Here is a 21,551-nt window from a genome sequence, read left to right on the forward strand (position 1 = left end):
AAAGTAAGTCAGAGTCGTTTTCCGGTGAAAATTTTGTGTCCTTTGCCACCAATTCTGTTCATTGCTTTTTGGAAAGACCATCTCAATGCAGTCGAGGTGCTGCGGGGGTTCGGTTGTATGACGTCAGATGTCTGATGTCACCGTTTTTTGGAGATTATGTGGTTCTGATGGCTTGATCAAGCCCCAACTCTTGCTGGTTCACTGCCAAGTGTGATGTGGCTGAAATGAAAATCAGCACCTGTGTGAAAGAAGATTGTCTGCTACGATGAAGGGCAAAAACTAAAAGACAGTATTGAGGCCAGCCATGATGAACTGATTAGAGACAGTCGCATTGAAGAGACAACGGAAAGCTGGAGGTGGCAGAAATGAAGATGTTGAGGTTCTCTCTGAGTGAGTAGGATGGAAAGGATTAGAAACGAGCTCGTTAGAGAGACACCCAAGGTTAGATGTGATCAAGACAACAGTAGAGAAAGGAGACTTTGATGGTTTGATCACATCCAGAGGACAGAGAGTGAGTACATTGACAGAAGGATGATGAGGATGGAGCAGCCAGGCAAAACATCGTGAGAAAGACCAAAGAGAAGTTTGCAAGTTGTACAGAGGGAAGACATGCGACCAGTTGTTGAGAGAGAGGAGGATGCAGGAGAATGCCTTACATGCAAAAGTATGACACGCTGTGGCGACCCTAACGGTACAAACCAAAAAGAATAGCATCAAGTGGTACAAGCCACTTAAAAATAATACAATGTGATTTCCTGGATTTTTTCCAGATTGTCTCTCACAAGTGAAGTGTGCCTATGGTAAAAATTACAGACCCTAATGTTTGATGATGTTTAATGTTGAGTTTGAATAATTATTTTGTTTATTTTGAAAAATGTTTAAGTCTGTCCTCGAGGTCATTTTTGAAATATTGATTTTTTTTTGTTGTTGTTTTCATTTTGGAAGGGCAACCATTACCAAAAACTTTTAAAAAGTTTGCAGAATGCGTGTGGGGAGGCTGCAAATGGCTTCAGCAGAGTCGAAAGCTGGGTGTCCAGTATCAAATTTGAATTAGAAGAGCCTATTTTAAACCACCCATTTACAAAGCAAAGTATAAGACCATTTTCAGCGTTTCATACTGGAAATAGTGCTAGCGCCGAGGCAGAATTGATGATGTCACCATCATCTCCTCATTGCTTACACAACCCTAACCTCAAATACATTTGTCAACCTTTTGAAAATGTTTAGTGGTGGTTCCACTTCTTCTCCTTTTCCTTTCGGCTTGTCCCATTAGTGGTCGCCACAGCGTGTCATCTTTTTTCATCTAAGCTTATCTCGTGCATCTTCCTCTCTAACACAAACTGTCCTTATGTTGTCCCTCACAACATCCATCAACCTTCTCTTTGGTCTTCCTCTCGCTCTTTTGCCTGGCAGCTCCACCTTCAGCACCCTTCTACGAATATACTCACTCTCTCGCCTCTGGAGATGTCCAAATCATCAAAGTCTGCTCTCTCAAACCTTGTCTCTAAAACATCCAACTTTGGATGTCCCTCTAATGAGGTCATTTCTATTCCTATCCAACCTGCTCACTCTAGAGAGAACTAGATTGGATAGGATTAGGTTCCCATTCTCAAGCAAGATATTCAATCAAAGCTCTCTCTTCTGATGGCCATCAAACAATGGCATCATTTCCAAGGTGGTTGTCAGGAAAAGGACAGGCTTAACTAAAATTTAAAATAACAATAAAAAACTAAGCCTTCCTCCCAAGAACACAAACTGTGAAAATGTCAGAAAAAACAACAACTATTAGAGTAGGTCAAATGACAGTATTTTGGGCTTATTTTTTGTTGACAGTCCTTCGTAAATGTGTTAATAACCTCCTTCTTACACGGGCTGCTTGGTTTAAGTAGGAAAATATTGCACAGGCTACAAGCAGGTGCCCTGGACTTAATCACTCTAGCATACATCAGTTAAGCCTGGTATGAACCAGATATCACAGTCACAGTTCTTTTTTTTTTAGGTCTGTATTTGGTGTTTATGGTTTAGAGGTGTCATTCATGTATGATTTTGCTAATGATCAACCGCCTTCAGTGAGTCATGAGTTTTATTGTGTAATCCATTGCTTGATTGCTGCTGTTTATGTTTTTTGGGTTGGCAAAATAAAGTCTGGGGATGGGTATTCAGTCAATTGTAGAGTGAGATGTGATTTTCCAAAAGGAGTTTTCAGAGGGTCTGGACATTTTGATGTTGAGGGGAGAGGATCAGAAATCAAGACAAAGGTAAAAGGATCTTGAGCGTGTGGCAGAGGCAGAGGAAAAAGTCATTCTATATCTCTATATCTAGTAAGGAAAAATGCTGAACGCACGATGCAAATGAAATTGGGATTATAACTATGACGATGATAGTATTAAATCAGAACCATAATAATAATATAATATGAAGTACAAATATTCATTATTATCATCAGGAGTATTGTATAATATAATAACAGAATAAATTTCATTTTTAGATTTTTTTCACATTTTTTTGTTTTGTTTAAATCTTCTCAATGCAGACCTATGAGGATTCAGTCTCTGCTGGCTCCAGTTGGCTTTTGCATATGACATCACCATTAATCGATGCGCCCACCCATTTTTTTCCTGTCCAGACAGGAAGTCCCAGCATCGTCAATTTATTTTTCTCGTGTAACTGAAATCTGGGGAGAAAAATATATTAGTTTGTTGATCCATTGTCCCTCCTCACAGTGTCAAAACAGTATGGATGGATTTCATGTGTTAAAAAGCCTAGAAAAACCTGCATCATAGACGTCCGATGACCATAACATCCACAACCTCTCCCTTGTGCAGTTCCACATACTGCTCTGTTTTAGGAGGCAACATCAGCAGGCCGTTGGCGCTACGCATTGACATTAGCCTGCTGGACACTTGGTTACCTGAAGAGAGAGAGACAAGAAGTTTTGAAAAAAGATGCAACTCTGAAATTAAGATTTATGTACAATACCAAAAGTTATTGGAAAATCTAATGAAAATTTTATGTTGCAATGTAGTAGACTACACTCATTGGCCACAGTATTAGGTACATCCGGAAATTTCAAAGGGCCACTGACAGCCCAATATACATTTTAAAATACATATAACCCTAACCCTAACTACATATATTATTCACGTCAATGTCCATACAAAAAAAAAAAAAAGGAGCGAAGAGCATGTCATTAATGTGCAAAGTTGCGGAAGTCTCACTCGACATTCCAGTTCCGGCCATATTGCCTGCAACATCATTTGCAGATATCACACTGGGACAGTTGCCAGTGAAAACACGTAGTGGCACCTGCTATGGGAGAGGAACAAGAGAGATTTTCGGATTTTTCCGACGCCCCTTCTGTCACGGAAGCTCTTTTTGAAGAAGAGAACACCTCAAAATCGAGTGAAGTGACTTGGGCAATATTACCCTATTGTTTGGAGGCATATTTAGAAGATATGCACATCACTTCCAACTAACAACAGACTGGCCGACAGTACGTAGCATACTCAGGAGGACCCATGCCGGGCAAAGTAACTACTTTAGGGGTGCCCAGACACCAGTGGCCGGTGGGGGGGAGCTCCTTTTTCCTCCAACACGCGGCCAAACCACCTCCCCGCCCAATCCACCTCCGCGTCGGGGCTCACGCCAGCCCCAGCAGCGATGAACAATGCCGGGCCTGCCGGCAATGGACAACACTGGGCCCGCCAGCGATGAACAACGCCGGGCAGCGCATGTCAACACATTTAGCATCACTGACTTATTTACATTTTATTATGTATTTTATGATTATAATGCAGCCCTATGGGGCACAAACCAGTGCAATCTGTAGGTCGGTCCCAAGCCCGGATAAATGCAGAGGGTTGCGTCAGGAAGGGCATCTGGCGTAAAAACTGTGCCAAACAAATATGAACATTCATCTAAAGAATGCCATACCGGATCGGTGGTGGCCCCCCCCACTGCTAACCTGCAGGGTGTCAGTGGAAATTCAGCTACTGTGGGTCGAAGACAAAGAAGAGGAGGAAACCGGATCCGACGTCAGAAGAAAAAGAGGAATGCACAAAGCCTACAACTGAGTGTAGGGACTTTGAATGTTGGGACTATGACAGGAAAAGCTCAGGAGTTGGTTGACATGATGATGAGGAGAAAGGTTGATATACTGTGCATTCAAGAGAGCAGGTGGAAAGGTAGTAAGGCTAGAAGTTTAGGAGCAGGGTTTAAATTATTCTACCACAAAGTAGATGGGAAGAGAAATGGAGTAGGGGTTATTTTAAAGGAAGAGCTGGATAATTATGTCTTGGAGGCGAAAAGAGTATCAGATCAAGTGATGAGACTAAAATTAGTACTTGCTGTGTCTTTTGGTAGGAAAAGGGAGAAGGAGACTTGGTGGTGGAACCTCAAAATACAGGGAGTCATACAAGAAAGAGATTAGCAAAGAAGAAGTGGGACACTGAGAGGACTGAGGTGAGGCGAAAGGAGTACATCGAGATGCGACTTTGCGGTAAAGAAAATGGATGGAAGGATTTTCAAATTGTTTATCATCAAATGAAGGTCGGAAAGAGCGGTTGTATTGATTCATTCATCCTTTATACGAGTCATCATTTTCTTATTTTCTTTTTAAGAGCATAGAATATACAGTGCCATGAAAATTTGATTTTGTTTTTTTGCATATCGCACACAAAGCTTTAAAATCATTAAACCAATTTTAATATCACTCGGAGACAACGCAAGCTTATTCTCACAAGGGGCAAGGGGGAGCTGCAGCCTATCCCAGCTATCTTCAGGTCATTATTCAGAATTAAGATGAGTACAAGTACCAATAATACATACCAGGTTACCCTAGGTTGCTATTGTCATCAATCTGGGGTAAGATGGAAATGTAGATTGGAATAGAACAAAATAATTATTGTATGTGGAATGTAAAATCATTGAGAGAAAATAAAGGTGAGCTGTCTTCTGGTGAGCAAGAAACGGATTGATAGAAATTCAGGATTAGACTTTCTTGGTAGTAGTGGTGAAAATGAAAACTCGGTTGTACATACAGTACTAGTGTGACTGTGTACTTGAATGTTCGCACCTGTGCTTTGAGCCCAGGGCAGTGGCTCCTGGTGATGCCAGGTTAGAATGCAGCGATGGTACTCTGGTCGAGGATCCAGCTTCACGTCACACGAAAGCTAAAACAGAAGCAAATTAGTGGTGGGACTCCATTCTAAGAAATAAAATCTAATTAGTTTCATTACATGAATCTTTGTAATAAAACAAGAGATTCGTCTTATTTGGAGTTAGTAAAAATACATCACATAATACACAATGAGAAAAATGGCAACAGATATTGATCAACAAATTAGGTGAACTCCAACAAGGTTCCAATTATTGAATTCGAGTTGGCTATATTCAACCCTTTAAAAGCGCGTGCATGCATGCAATTTGAATCGGTTCGCTGTTTACTGCCAAGCAGAGATAAAATGTTCGCATTATAGTTGCTACCATATGTAGAATCTCGCATTATCTGTATTTTTGGGGAATTCTCCCCCAGTGCAACAGCAAATCAAGGGAGAAATCTTAGACAAACATTTTTCAGACAGCAAAGAAGAAAAAGAGGGCAAGACTCGGACACAAGCAGTACATCAGATGCATGCTATTGTATTGGAAAAATGTGTAGGACCAGGCAGAAGTATGGGCAGTTTTGATTTTCATAATACCTCAGATTGATTCAAGATAATTTAACTGCATGCAAGGAAGGCAAGGAAGACAAAAAGTATTATAAATAATGTTTGTAATTTAAAGTCAATTTTGTGTAGTCTTGCATGCATGAAAATATATATTAATTGTTGCACTTTACAAATCATAATATGCACAGGGAGGCCATTAGGCATACAGCGCCATGAAAAAGTATTTGCTCCCCCTCCTGTTTTCAGTTTTTTTTTTTGGCATATCTATCACACACAAAGCTTTCAAATTATCAAGCAAATTTTAATATCACTTAGAGACCAAGGAAACACAAAATGCAGTTTTTGAAGAACAATTATTATTAATTTTATTTATAGATAGATAGATAGATAGATAGATAGATAGATAGATAGATAGATAGATAGATAGATAGATAGATAGATAGATAGATAGATAGATAGATAGATATTAAATTATTAAAATCTATTAAGGAACAAAAAAAAATTAAAACCTTTCTGACCCTCTGTGACAAAGTAATTGTCCCCTGAACCTAATAGCAGGTTGCGCCACCCCTGACAGGAACTTAATAAATTGAAAAGATATTTGAAAAATGCATTTTGTATTTCCTTGAGTTGTCTCTGAGTGATATCAACATTGGTTTGATTTGAAACCTTCGTGTGTGATAGATATGCAAAAAAAAAAAAGCACAGGGGGCAAACACTTTTCATGCCACTGTAAAGAAGTACTGTATATCAGTGGCCCAAAGGGTTGGCCAACACCTCAACAAAATGGCTGATTTTCTATAGGTTGTGGAGTAATTTCAAGATACCTGTTAATAAAGGAGAGGTCCGCTTAAGAACCATGCAATTAAGTTCATTTTATATTGAAGACAAAAATTAATTGTTGTTTGAAAAACTAAAATATCACACAGCAACAAGTATTCAGACCCTTTGCTTAGATTCAAATATTGAACTCTGGTGGTGTCCATTTCTTCTGATCATCCATGAGATGGTTCTACACCTTCGTACAGTAACAACTTACGTTCATTTTCACATTACGTTTGGCCGTTCGGAACGTAACTAAAACGGAAGTTGAGGAGCATCTGTATTGAGTGGACTTGATTAGGAAACACACCTGTCTATATAAGCCCTTTGAGCTCACAGTGCTTGTCAGAGCGAATGAGAATCGTGAGGTCAAAGGAACTGCCTGAAGAGCTCAGAGACAATTTTGGCAAGGCCCAGATCTGACCAATGTTACAAAAAAGCTAATTGCACTTAAGGTTCCTCAGAGCACAGTGACCTCCATAGTCCTGAAACTGAAGATTTTTGAGACGACTTGAACACATCCTTCCGGCCAAACTGAGCAATTAGGGGAGAAGAGTCTTGGTGAGAGAGGTAAAGAAGAACTCAAACATGAGTTTGACTAAGCAGTCGGGAGATGGCAGAAAATTCTAGATTCAGGGGTGGCCAACTCGCAGGTCTCGAGTTGCATGCGGGTCTGGCTGTTTTTATGCGGCTCTCGTGAAGGCAAGAAAGCATATTGAAGTTCTGTTTTTTCTAATGTGCGTGCGCACGCTTTATTTGAGTTCAATACGGTAGTTGTGAGTGCGCTTTGCATGTGTTTATTCCGGTATTTGCGTGCACGGGATCCTGTATCTTGGTTTGTGTAGCGCGGCAGAGATCATCTCCCACTAGCTATCACCGTAGCATCTTTCTGGCATTCCATTGGCCAGGAGGGGTGTCAATCTTTACCCATGATGCTTTTTGATTCCCTTGGACCACTTGACTCTCACCAAATCACGCCAGTGCCATCACACGCTGTCACAAGGTAATGCACAATGGAAAATTACAACTTTTTTGTGTGTTTATTGACAGTTTATTCATCTTTCTTCACCCTGGGTCCCAAGAAACTTTTGTGAAATTAAGTTGTGTGCGTGCGTACATTTGTACGTATGTTTTCTCTTGGCTGTCAAAGTTTGGCTCCTCCTCCATCCCCCACGATATCTTTTGCTCGTCACTCACCGGTCTCGTCGCATAGTTGCCCAATACCAAAGGGAAATGAACTTTTTTTTTTTAATTACTCTTTACATTTTGTACTTTGAATGCTTACTTTTGGTGACACGTGTGTGTGTGGGTATGTGTGTATGTGTATGTGAGGGAGGGGGCAAGGTTGGGGGCGCTTGGTTTGGAACGGATTAGGCTATTCACATATAAAATGCACTTCTGCTTCACGTTACGAAACGACTTCCAGAACAGATTAATTTCCTAAGTAGATGTACCACTGTTGTTGAAAAACCCATTACCCTTCATTTCTGATTCAAAAACTATTTCATAAATTTTATATGTCAATATGAGGAGATAAAACATTTTGATGCTTTTGCAGCCATAACAGCCCTTTGAAGGAAACTAACTACAATGTGGCCTAGGGATCGCAAAAAAACGCGTACTTTCATAATCGGTTTTAACCGAACACCTGTAGCAAAAAAAAACGATTAACCAGTTTTAAAATCAGTACCATCCATCGTTAATTTACTCCGCGGTAATGGGGTAGTTTCTATACAATATTGACAAACAAGCTTGTTGAATGTGGCTTTCAACAACGCATTCGTGTAAGTTAAATTTTTGTTCTTTTTTTTGTAAAAATGTTTTAATGTTAACATTCTTCTTTCGGACTTTCAGAAAGGGCATAAAAGTATACCAACAGGGAACAGCTTGCCAGGGTTGGCGGTCATCCGAGGGCGTCCAATTCTTGAGGGTTATTTCCAGCCCACGTCCAACATTCACTGTTTGAAATTTGAATGTTGTTACAGATAATAAATTGATCTCTCATGTTCTTATTTCTTACAATACAAGTACGTCTAGTACCAGAATACCAGCAGTATATAATCGTAAATTCGTAATAGCACACATACTATTATAAATGATTGCTTAAAGTTTATCAATCATTTCAACCATCAATAACTTTACCAAAAATAGCCCCAAAAAAATTAACACATGGCCTCATAAATTTAGAACATTTGTATATACTTCGAATACAAAATATTTTGCATGTCACAGTAGCACACTCACCGATCACCATTGCCCTCCTCGGCATGTCTCATGAGGTGGGGGGAGCGCCGGATAGGAAAAATATACACAGTAGAAAAATTAAAACGATTGACAAAATAAAGTCAGTTGAAAAATTGTAATGTATGGTACATTAAGTTCTGAAAATTATCATACGGATTACTCTACACAGAACAGTTAAACAAAATGAGCTATTTAAGGCTTGCTGGATTTCTTAAAGTAGTCTTTAAGAAAGCACATAACGTGTAAGGTTTTCCCTGACAGTCTTGCTCTTGATTTTGTGGCAAACTGTCCTGCGATTGAAAAGGCCCGTTCGGACTGCACGCTGATCTGCTTAAATGTTACCAAGGCATTAAAAAGACATTCGAGGATAGGACTTCTGGTCAAACTGGACTCGTAAGCCTTGAATTCTTTGGACATGTCCACTTTGGTGTCAACTTTTGGCTGGGCAGCCTGGGTCTTCATCTGTTGCATGGCAGCCGTATATTCCTGCAACAACCTGGAATATGACACAGGTGACTCATCCTTCACTGCAGAATCGGCACTAACAGCGGCTGTGTCCTCCTGAGATGCGGGGCCCTCTGCGTCGGAGTCAAGTACTTCAGGAAACAGCCTCCTGTACAGGGCCTCGGCACATCTCTTCAAGTTCTGCTTCGAGACTGGGGTTCCAAAGACTGGATCCGTTTTTGCGACAGTGGGGTTGTGTAAATACTGGAGTAGCGCAACCGCCTCGGTCTGACGCCGGCATTTGTACCGTTTAAGCAATTGGGCATGAATCTGTATAGAGAGGGGGTTTTTCAATCCGTCCAGTTTTTCCCAACAGGAAAACCATGGAGGTTTCTGCTTGAAGTAAGTCCATGTCATCGGCACTGATGGCTTTCAAAATCATTTCAACTGGCCGTAGAGTGTCTACAATAGTTTGCAGAATATCCCACTCCCCTTGAGACACAGATTCTGGGACGACAACAGCCCTCAAAGCATTTGGTATGCAGGATTTTAACAGCACAAATCTTTCCAAACATGCTATACCATCGGGTTCTACAGTCAAGTAACAGCTTTAATTCTTTCTGAAATTTTGCTTTGACAAAGTCTTGTAACTTATCATTTTTCAATGGCGATTTTCATAAGATGGGACATATTTTTCTGACCTTGTCAATGGTTGCTCTGTACTCAGATACCAACGGCATGTACATCTCTACAACTTCTGAATCCCCCTGCCCCTCAGACTCCTCATCAGCATTCCCCTCAGATTTGGAATCAGGGCTATCAGACTCGGGGACATTGAGTTGTAGAAGTATGGGTTCGTGTTTATTTACTTTGTACAAAACATCGCAAACAGCAAGGTGCATACAATGGGCAATGCGTTGTTGATGGTCGGGGGTAACCTCACGTCCAAACTTGACCATGACAGCTGCACCGTCCGTGGTGCAGCCCACGATGTCCTTCTGGACGTCGAGTCCAAAGTCTGACAAATGTTTCCCAACAGTCTGGGCGCCTTTGTTAGCGTCAAGGGATCCGTCTATCTGGACTAATCCTAAGGAACAATGTTCGTCCTTGGAATGAACGTTAATATTCATAAAATGCTTGTTTTGAATTGCGGTGTACTCATCCAGCGTGATGGAATACCTACGACCGTTTTGTGTTTTGTTATTGAAATATTTCGTGAGTTCATTTCTTTTGGTTTGAAAGAATGAATACAGCATAGCCTTAACAGTGTTTCCACATGAGGGGGGAGGTTTGTCGTAATGATCTTTTTGAGCCCGAAGATTTCTCTGAATAAATTCAGAATTAGCAATTGCATTCAAGGAGAAGCCGTCCACAGCTGCTAACTTTGAGACTTCTTCGGTCATTGATTTTTTCAGTAGATATTTATCAATACTACACGCACCCTCAACTCTTGCAACTTTTGAGTCTTTATCATCACACAACTTTAAGCAGTGTACCTTCTCGACATGAGCAGCCCTGGAGGATGTCGATCCCCCTGCACATTTGATAAGTTTTTTCATAAATTGCACTCACTTTCATCTTTCGATTCTTTACTTCTTCTAAAGTACTCCCATACTTTGGAGCATTTCCACGGTGCCATGTTTGATGTTTCTTTGATTTAACTGAATGTTCTTTTGAGTCCAACTTTACTCTAACAGCGAAACTTGAAAAAAGTGGAAATTATATTGAAAAAAATAACGCAATGTGGAATACCGGAACCGGAAGAAATTAGTGGAAATTTTAACCGATTTCGAAAGTCCGATTACGGATTCGGTTTTAAAAAATCAAAAACCGGTTATAACCGATTAATTGTAACCGTTTGCGATCCCTAATGTGGCCTGTGACTAAATGAGTTTGACAACCCTTCTGCAGCAAGAAAGGTTAACGGTATTTTCGCAAAACTGGCATGCGCATTGAATGAAAATACCTCAGTTTCCCAGTCTGCTCATGATCTTTGGAGAAAATAATTTGTCACTTTCACTCTTAAAATGGCTGGGGAAAGGCACAGTTAAAGGAAAATATGTGGATGAATACAGGGCTTTTTTTTTTTACCAGAGCAGAAAAACTTTTTTTTTTTTTCTTAAGCGCAATGGGCAGCCACTCTGTGTCAGACGTCTATCGTGCATTTCACTGCTCGAAACCTTAATTTCAGCTCATTCCACCCTAACGTCAACCTGGAATATCCAAAAGGGACTAAGCTTCGCAGTCACAAATTAGTCACTTTAAAAAAATCACACAGAAAACCAGATCCAGTCTTTAAAATAAATAATGAAGCAATCAGAGACAAACACTTGTATCGTGTCAACATTGAAAGTGCCAAAAATCCATACAATGAAGGGGAATTTATTTTTTTTTAAAAATGCCTCAGTGATGCTGTTGAAATCTTGGTGTCCTGCAAACAAAAATATCAAGTGGTATCAGACCTTCAACTGTCCCGCCACACTGTTGAACAGACAATATTGGACATTAACATGGCTACTGATTCACAGTTGCACTCGGACCTCCTAACGTGAGTATTTTAGTGGGAGTTGTGACATACAAGACTTGGTTGAATTGGTAGTTTGTCTCTGGGTGAAAGAGCACACTTTTTTTTTTTAATTGCTGGCCTGTGGTCTGGTACTCTGTCAGAATCAATCAAATCTGGCTGAGCAAAAGTATGTGCGTGAGAAGGAAATGATGTTCATTTGTATCATGTGGCTCTTTGCCGTAATACAGTAAAAATGTGGCTCTTGATCTCTGACTGGTTAGCCACCCCTGTCCCATTCATTGCAGCCTTCAAAGTCAGGGCTTTTTGGCAAAGTGGGCCAACGGAGGCCTCTCAGTGCAAGAAACATGAATGCATTACAGAGCTTGCAAAAAAACACCTGAAGGACTCCAAGATGATGAAAACTAAGATTCTCTGCTCCAAAGATCCCAAGATAGAACATTTTACCATTCATTAAGTGCTAAGTGCTATGTGTGGATGAACCAGTCATTATCATCACATGTTGAATACAGTCCAAAAAGTAAAGCATGGTGGTGGCAGGAACATGCTGTCGGAGTGTTTTTCAACTCCAGGGACAGTACGACTGGTTGCAATTGAAGGAAAGATGAATGCGGTCAAGTACAAGACTATCCTAGAAGAAAACCTTCTCCAGACTGCTCAAGACCTCAGACTGCCCCAAAGATACACCTTCCAACAAAACAATGACCCTAAGCACACAGCCAAAAGAATGAAGGACTGGCTTCAGAACAACTTTGTGGCTGTTCTTGAATGGCCATCCCAGAGCCCAGACTTAAAGCCAATTGAGCATCTCTGGAAAGACCTCAAAATAGCTGTCCAGCAACGTTCTCATTCCAACCTGACAGAACTACAAGGAGAAACGGCATACGATCCCCAAATCCTTATGTAAAAATCTTGTTGCATCCTTCTCAAAATGGCTGTATTAGTTCAAAAGAGTGTTCCGACTAAATACTGAGCAAAGGTCCTGAATACCTATTGCTGTGTGATGTATCATTTTTCTTTTTTAAAAAAATCTCCAAAAATGTAAACTTTTTTTTTGTCAATATGGGGTGCTGTGTGTACAATAAGAATGGGAAAAAATGGACTTCAAAGGGGGTTTTGAAAACTTTCCCAACACCACAGAACATCATGATTGTGTGGAGGAGAAAAAATAACATTTGGTTTGCCAACTTTGTGAACATTTTGCAGAATTCAATGGCCGAAACGCAAAACCTCCTGTGTGATTTTCCAAATTTCACTTTGGAAGGTGAGAACAGGGAGGGATGATAATCTCGTCCTGTTGTGGCAGAAAAAAACACCTGACCAAAATTGTATTTTGAACATATAATTTAGTAATATGGTCCAAAAATTGTGTATTATGGATACCCTTGACAAATACCACTCTTACATCATCAATGTTCTTATTCCATTTTCCCCCAAAAGCACATTTTTCAGATAGAAAGTTTTGCATTTTGTTCATTCTTTGTCAACATGAGTGGGTGGGTGTTTAAGTGCGTTACCCTCGCTTTAATAATTGTGGGTCTAGGGTCCAGAATGCCTTGCATCTTCCTCAGTGCAGGAATCACAAAGAGATTACATGTGACTACTGCAGACACTGGGTTACCTGAAAAACAAGTTATCACAGGTTTTCAGAGGTTTTCAAAACAACTATTGCCTCATTCCAGCTAAATTGCAATCTACCAACACTGTAATACTACTTATTTTACTCTGCATTGCATTAGTAGTGAAGAGACACACAACAAATAATAAAATGCATAGTTGGCAAGTAATGCACTTTGATGCTAACATTTTGGATAAGTTGTACTTTGTCAAAATAGTTTGAATGCATGATACAGTATATTTGAGTATTTATGTGAAGAATTGATATATTTACTGTTAAAATTAGCATGCCACTCGCTACTTTTATTTATCCATGACAATCGATTTTAACACTTCATCTGTGACTTCCACATAAGGCAGTTGCACCAATCCAACATGATCACTTGTGACATTTGACTGAAATTCATCAATGAGAGGGCACAAGGCAGTCACATAAATCACACAAAAACCCTTCGCAGGCCGATCAAAGTGACTCATTTTGGGGAAATAAACAGCTGCATGTTTACATTACAGCTCTGTCATGCAGTCTTCTTCTTCTTTTCCTTTCGGCTTGTCACGTTAGGGGTCGCCACAGCTTGTCATCTTTTGCCATCTTAGCCTATCTCCTGCATCTTCCTCTCTAACACCAACTGTCATGTCTTCCCTCACAACATCCATCAACCACCTCTTTGGTCTCCCTCTTGCTCTTTTGCTTGGCAGCTCCATCCTCAGCACCCTTCTACCAATATACTCACTCTCTCGCTTCTGGACATGTCCAAACCATCGAAGTCTACTCTCTCGAACCTTGTCTCTAAAACATCCAACTTTGGCTGTCCCTCTAATGAGCTCATTTCTAATCCCATCCAAACTGCTCACTCCTACCGAGCACCTCAAGTTCCGTTTCCTGTTGTCTCTTCAGTGCCACCATCTCTAATCCGTACATCATGGCCGCCATCACCACTGTTTTATAAACTTTACCCTTCATCCTAGCAGAGACTCTTCTGTCACATAACACACCAGACACCTTTCGCCAGCTGTTCCAACCTGCTTGGACCTGTTTCTTCACTTCCTTACCACACTCACCAATGCTCTGAATTGTTGACCCCAAGTATTTGAAGTCGTCCACCCTCCCTATCTCTTCTCCCTGGAGCCTCACTCATCCCCCTAAACCCCCTCTCATCCACACACATATATTCTGTTTTACTTCGGCTAATCTTCATTCCTCTCCTTTCCAGTGTATGCCTCCATCTTTCTAATAGTTCCTCCATCCGCTCCCCGCTTTCACTGTAGATCAGAATGTCATCTGCAGACATCATGGTCCAAGGGGAGTCAAGTCTAATCTCATCTGTAAAACCATTTATTACTACAGCAAACAGGACGGGGCTCAGAGCTGATCCCCAATGCAGTCCCACCTCCACCTTAAATTCTTCTGCTACACCTACGGCACACCTCAGCTATACCACAGTTCCTCTCTTGGTACTCTATCATGGGCTTTCTCTAAATCCACAAAGACAGAATGTAGTTCCTTCTGACCTTCTCTATACTTTTCTACTAGCATCCTCAGGGGAAATAATGCATCTGTGGTACTCTTTCCAGGCATGAAACCAAACTGTATTCCTTTATAATTCCCACAGATCTGCACATCGCCTTTGTTCTTAAAAATGGGAACTAGCACACTTTTCCACCATTCTTCAGGCATCTTCTCGCCCGCTAGTATTCTGTTGAATAAGTTGGTCAAAAACTCCACAGTCACCCATCCAAACTGCTTCCATACCTCAACAGGTATGTAATCAGGACCAAGTGCCTTTCAATTTTTCATCTTCTTTAGTGCCTTTCTAACTTCCTCCTTACAAGTCAATGCCACGTCCTGGTCCTTCGCACTTGCCTCTTCTACTCTTCCTTCTCGCTCTTTTTTTCATTCATCAACTTGTCAAAGTATTCTTTCCATCTGATGAGCACACTACTGGCACCAGTTAACACATTTTCATCTCTATCCTTAATTACCCTTACCTGCTGCACATCCTTCGCATCTCTATCCTTGGCCAACCTGTACAGATCCTTTTCTCCTTCTTTTGTGTCCAACCTAGTGTACATGTGATCGTATGCCTCTTGTTTAGCCTTCACCACCTCTATATTTTCCCTACGTCGCATCTCAATGTGTTCCTTTCTCCTCTCTTCAGTCCTCTCAGTGTCCCACTTCTTCTTCACCAACATCTTTCCTTGGATGACTTCCTGTAATTTGAGGTTCCACCACCAAGTCTCTCTCCTCTTTCCTAGCAGAAGACACACCAAGTACTCTCCTGCCTTTTTGTCTGATCACTTTGGTTGTAGTAGTCAAGTCCTCTGGGAGCTCCTCCTGTCCATCGAGGGCCTGTCTCACCTCTTTCCGAAAGCCCGCACAACATTCTTCCTTTCTCAGCTTCCATCACATGGTTCTCTGCTCTACCTTTGTCTTCTTAATCTTCCTACCCACCACCAGAGTCATCATATACAGCACCATCTTATGCTGTCGAGCTATACTGTCCCCTACCACTACCTTACAGTCAGTGCTTCTGCCTCTGGTCTTGTAGGTCACGCTATGTTCCTGACTCTTCTGGGAAAAAGTGTTCACTACAGCCATTTCCATCCTTTTTGCAAAGTCCAACACCATCGGTCCCTCAAAGTTCCTTTCCTGGATCCCGTACTTACCCATCACTTCTTTATTGCCCCCGTTTCCTTCACCAACATGTCCATTACAATCTGCACTAATCACAACTCTCTCTGTCTGGGATGCTCAGAACAACTTCATCGAGTTCCTGCCAGAATTTCTCTTTCAACTCTAGGTCAGATCCTCATCCACATTATACATAACACCCTCAATTTCACATTTCAGCCTAATCACTTGATCTGACACTGTTTTCACCTCCAAGACATTCTTATTCACCTCTTCCCAAAATACCCCCTTCTCCATTTCTCTTCCTATCTACTCCATGGTAAAATAAGTTAAACCCTGCTCTTAAACTTCTAGCCTTACTACCTTTCCACTTGTTCTCTTGGATGCACAATATATCAACTTTTCTCCTAATCATCACATCAACCAACTCTTGAGCTCTTCCTGTCATAGTCCCAACATTCAAAGTCTTTACAATCAGTTGTAGGCTCTGTGCATTCCTTTTCTTCTGCCGACAAATGCGCTTTCCTCCTTTTCTTTGTCTTCGACCCACAGCAGCTGAATTTCCATTGACGCCCTGCAGGTTAATGGTCCTGGTGACCGATCCGGTATGGGATTCTTTAGATGAACGCTCATATTTCTTTGTTTTACGTTTTACAGTTTTACGCTGGATGCCCTTCATGACCCAACTCTCTGCATTTATCCGGGCTTGGGACCAGCCTACAGATTGCACTGGCTTGTGACCCCATAGGGCTGCATTACAGCTTTGTCATGCAGTGTAGTCTTTAAATTGTAACGGGCCAAAATTGGATATTTCACCACACTTCTAACTTGAAAACACCTTGTGATAAATTGCACACATTGCGATTTTTCTTTTGGCAGTGTATATCGCAACATTTCACCCACATGCTTCTTGGGGAAATGTGCCATGCTCTCACCTCTCTCTCTCTCTCTCTCTCTCTCTCTCTCTCTCTCTCCCCCTCTCCCTCTCTCGCACACAAACGCACATGCACGCACACACACACACACACACACACACAAAACAGGTTCCTCATTCAGGTTCACTTTGTGCGGCCTGGCTTTTACGTGTTTGTAATTTCTAAAAGCAATCATACTTTTATTTTTATCGGAAAACATTTATACCTGGTCGTTGATAAAGCAGAAGAAAATGGATGGAGGGTCATTTATATATTGATTTCTGAAATAGTTTTGACCTAAAACAGATTTTGATCTTTGGTCTCGTTCTATCATACAGTAGTTTTTTTAAATGTACAAAGTTTTGAACTTTGAGGGTGCTTAAAGGAGAGAAATGTGAAAAAATATTCATGCCTGGCTGGTTTATAAAGTGTGTGGTTTGGGGTTTAACAGCTCTAAAACATATAAGAAATGAAAAATCAAAACATACTATGAATGGAAAAAAACCATTGGAAATGAAAAAAACACTGTACATGAAAAAAAACTGTAAATAAGAATACATGCACTGTAAATGAAAAAAAACTGTTAAAAAAAACATGCACTGATCTAGGACCAGAACGGACAGGATCCTTTTGGACCCTCCACATCCTGGCCACCAGCTCTTCCAGCTCCTTCCGTGGGTAGACGCTACGAATCAATGCTGATCAAAACTAGCAGGCATTCTCTCTTGCAATTAAGTCATTCAATTCTTGATCAGTGAACCTACTATTTTCTGCATCACGCCTTTGTTGGGACACACTCTCACATCCTGGTGGTCCATTCAGGATTAGCATTCGTAATACATACTGTAGACTATTGCCCGATTCCTCACTTTAAACTGCTCCCTTTGCACAATTGTCATTGCACTGTGAATGAGTAAGGGCACACTGTATAAGCTTAACATAATGTGGGGGGTTGACGCACACTAACTGCTCTAAATGCTAGAAGAATTGACATCATTCCACAACTGTAACCCTTAGAAGAAATAGTTCCCTATCAATTGAATGTCTATTGTTCTTCTCAGTACTCAACATGAATGTCGTATCAGGGCAGCACTGACTTCCAGAGACAAATTCCTTGTGTGCTGTTACATACTTGGCCATGAAAGGCGATTCTGAAATGGAAAAAAAAAAAGCATCCTGTAAATTATTAATATCAAACTCATTTTTTGTCGCAGGCCACTCTGCAGTTAGTTTTCTTCAAAGGGCCATTATGCCTGCAAAAATCTTGAATTGCCTCATTATATTATACACGAAATTTATTAACTAATTTTTTGAATGAAAAATCAAGGGTAATGGTTTTTCAACTATTGTTCACGTTTGCTAACGCAATGCTTTTTATATCTTAATGTTATCATTTATGATAAGAACTGAAATTTTGGTACAGTTCTTCACAAGAATCATGAAAGTTGACATGATTTGCTTTTGCGGGCCACATAAGATCATGTGGCAGGCTGGATTGGGCCCCCAAGCTTTGAGTTTGACACTGTGCTGCAAATGAAAAAAAAAAATCACATCCGGTAAACGGAAAAAATATAATGAATGTAAAAATCTTTAAAAAAATGGAAAAAAAAAGTATTTCTACTCCACAACAACACAGATATTCTTTGGAAAGTAAGCTCAGCGTGAAACAACGTGTTTGCACTTAAGTCACTCCTCAATATAATTTTACTTGTTATCACTCCCAAGGAATTGTGAGAGTTGAGTCAAATATTAAAGGGGAAATCCAGTGCAATGCATGAACAGTGTATCAATAAGTCATGTAATATGTACCCTATTTTGACAATGTTATGTTAAATCCGCTCTCATTTAATAGTGTTTTGAGAAGATTTTCAGGGGCGCTGCCATTTTCGCGAGTCACATAATCTACGTGGGCATATGTGACGTGTACCATCCCATAACAAAGGCTCCATTACATGGGACACCATTATGCCCAGCGCTGATATCTCGGATTTATCCTCATCTGATGAAGAAATAGCAGTATCGGTTGATCGGGAACACTGAGGAATACTTCCATACAGATTTGAACCAGTGCCTGTAATTAATGTTGAATATTCGAATGGTTCTTTGGGCGGAATGCCGCGGAGTCTGACTACTCAGAGGCCTACATGCGACATAGGTGCATGGAAACCAAGGCCGCCAGGAGTTCCAGGCTGGCAGACCCGGATGGTTCTTCGAACGGCAATGACGCGTAGTCTGACGAGCGAGCTCGGCGGCGGGCCGTGAGCCGAGTTTTCAGGTGGCGGGGGCCTTTGCCTGAGCTTCGGTGGTGGCGGAGGCCTTCAGCCGAGCTTCGATGGTGGCGGTGGCCTTTAGCCGAGCTTCGGCGTCCGGGTCTAACAGCCTCCGCCCGCTTCGTTACCCCCGGACGCCCAAGCTAGGCTAAAGTCCTCCGGCACTGCCGAAGGTGGGCCATAAGCTCCGGCGGCGGCCGCGAGCAGGCTTCCAGGGGGCGGCGGCCGTTAGCCCCGGACGCCAACGCAAGGCTAAAGGCCTCCGCAACCACCGAAGGCGGGCCACAAGCTCCGGCAATGGCCGCGAGCGAGCTTCATGGCAGCGGAGGCCGTTAGCTCCGTACAATACATATTACATGACATATTGGATACATTGTTCATGCAAACCACTGGATTTCCCCTTTAAGGATAGCGATGGAAATATGTTGACTGATGCCAGTAGTGTGGTAAGTAGATGGAAAGAGTACTTTGAGAAGTTGAGAAGAGTAGAAGAGGCAAGCGTGAATGACTAGGAAGTGGCAATGATTAGTAAGGGTGCTGAGGATGGAGCTGCCAGGGAAAAGAGCGAGAGGGAGATCAAAGAAAAGGTTGATGGATGTGGTGAGGGAGGACATGAGGACAGTGGGTATTAGTGAGGAAGATGCACAAGACAGGCTTGGATGAAAAAAGATGACACGCGCTGGCGCCCCCTAATCGGGACAAGCTGAAAGGAAAAGAAGAAGAATATAGACTCGTACCAAAAGCATCAATCTGTTGTTTATCCATGGCTTAGCTCAGTATTAATTCCGTTCGAAAAAGGTTAATTAATTTCCTTGCTTGCTCTAATGTGAATGTACAACTTTAAAGTTGGGAAAATGAAGACATCAGTGGGCATCAGGCATATTAAAGGTCCCATATTTTGGCTATTCAGACCTCCCTAAAGTGACTCCACATGGACTTGGCATAAAAGCGTCAGATTAATTTGAAAAAAACACCTTGATTTTAATCATCCTAGTGCCCACAAAATGCTTCTCTGACAGTTCAAACCGGTTTTGTATCTGCTTTGTCCATATTTGGCTAAAACTGCCCCCTTCATCCTGATTGGTTGCCACCGTATAGAAGTTTGTTATGTTGACAGCACTGGTTAGGAAGCAGGAAGGTAGGCAAAGGTCTTTGCTAGTGACGTAAATAAACCCTCTCAGCAAAAAAAAAAAAAAAAAAAAAAGTCTGTAACTTGAGGATCTGTGAATGATTTTATTTCACGTTTACTGATGCTAAAACACATTAAAGACTAGATACAGTTGGTCTGGTCCAATAAATTACCTGTAAACAGATTAGGACCAACAGATTAACAGGGAAAGGCAGTGTACACTCACAAACCACCCAAGAGGTTTGATAAGAACATAGCAATTCAACAATAACAAAATCTCCCACGAATCCCAACACAAACATACACAGAAACAAGTGCTGTACCTGGCAGAGCAAAGATGAGTTTTCGTGCTCCATCAATGTCAACAGTGGCAAATGTCGTAGGAAGACTGAAAACATAAATAAAGACCACTTTTATGCATTGCTTTTTAAAGCAGAAATTACATTACACTTATCAAGCTACATTATCAGTTATACGTAGGAACTCAACTAAATTCTAGATGATAACATTCACAAGAATTTAACCACAGGTGATTGGAAACTACTTTAAAAATGTCTCCGCTTGAGTTATCAAAGATGGTGTTGGATTGTATGTTCTATGCATTGTATATATTAATGTCTAGCTTCAAACTTTAGAATTCTCTGCGTACCACAGCGAAACGTGGAATGTTCTGCACAAAAACATGTCAAAACCACCTGATAATATCCTTGTTGATATTCACAGTTAGATTGGATGCGAAATGATTAGTTTGGATGCATTTTTCTTCAAATTGCCAGGCAAAACTGCCAACCTCCACAGGGCAGGGATGAAGTTATCACCATCCACTGTTCGAAGACAGAAGAAATCTACAGGCCATTCCAAAAGATGCAAACCACGTATTTGCAAAAAGAATTGGAAGGCCAAATTGGGTTTGAAAAAGAAGTCCAGGGATGAGTCATTAAAGTTTTGTAACAAAGTTTTGTGAAGTGATGAGACCAAAGTGATGGAAAGCCCAAAGCATGGGGGGGGAAAGGATATGCTTTAGGATCCAAAACACAAAAGCTCATCTGAGAAGCATAGTGGAAGTAACGTCATGGGTTTTCATGGCTGCTTCTGGAACAGGGTCACTCGTATTTACTGATGACGTAACTCATGATGGTAGCAGTAGAAGGAATTCTGAAGTCTACAAAACCATTTTGTCTGGCAGTTCACAGAAAAACGCATCCAAACTAATCGGGAGAAGCTCCGTTGTGCAACAAGGAAATTAGCCAAAACACACAACAAAAACAAAAGGATTTCATTGACCT

General features: G+C 41.1%; 1 protein-coding gene across 3 annotated transcripts in view; it reads right to left on the minus strand.

Moving 5' to 3' along the window:
- Nucleotides 1-21,551, minus strand: part of gphna (gephyrin a) — a 119,883-nt gene that overhangs the window by 13,286 nt on the left and 85,046 nt on the right. The window contains exons 20-24 of one of the 3 annotated variants that reach the window (XR_009798299.1): nt 20,589-20,653; nt 13,221-13,324; nt 5,075-5,171; nt 2,773-2,911; nt 2,536-2,674 (exon numbers count right to left, since the gene is read on the minus strand). Coding sequence is in view for 2 of the 3 variants with exons in the window: in XM_061842772.1 (XP_061698756.1) it covers nt 2,778-2,911; nt 5,075-5,171; nt 13,221-13,324; nt 20,589-20,653 (400 nt within the window). In the remaining variant the exon portion in view is untranslated. Of the gene's footprint in view, nt 1-2,090; nt 2,675-2,772; nt 2,912-5,074; nt 5,172-9,754; nt 11,611-13,220; nt 13,325-20,588; nt 20,654-21,551 lie in introns of those variants that run through there. The other 2 variants (XM_061842772.1, XM_061842773.1) reach the window with 2 other exon arrangements.

Source organism: Syngnathoides biaculeatus, chromosome 15 (genome assembly GCF_019802595.1).
Source record: "Syngnathoides biaculeatus isolate LvHL_M chromosome 15, ASM1980259v1, whole genome shotgun sequence".
NCBI classification, from domain to species: domain Eukaryota; kingdom Metazoa; phylum Chordata; class Actinopteri; order Syngnathiformes; family Syngnathidae; genus Syngnathoides; species Syngnathoides biaculeatus.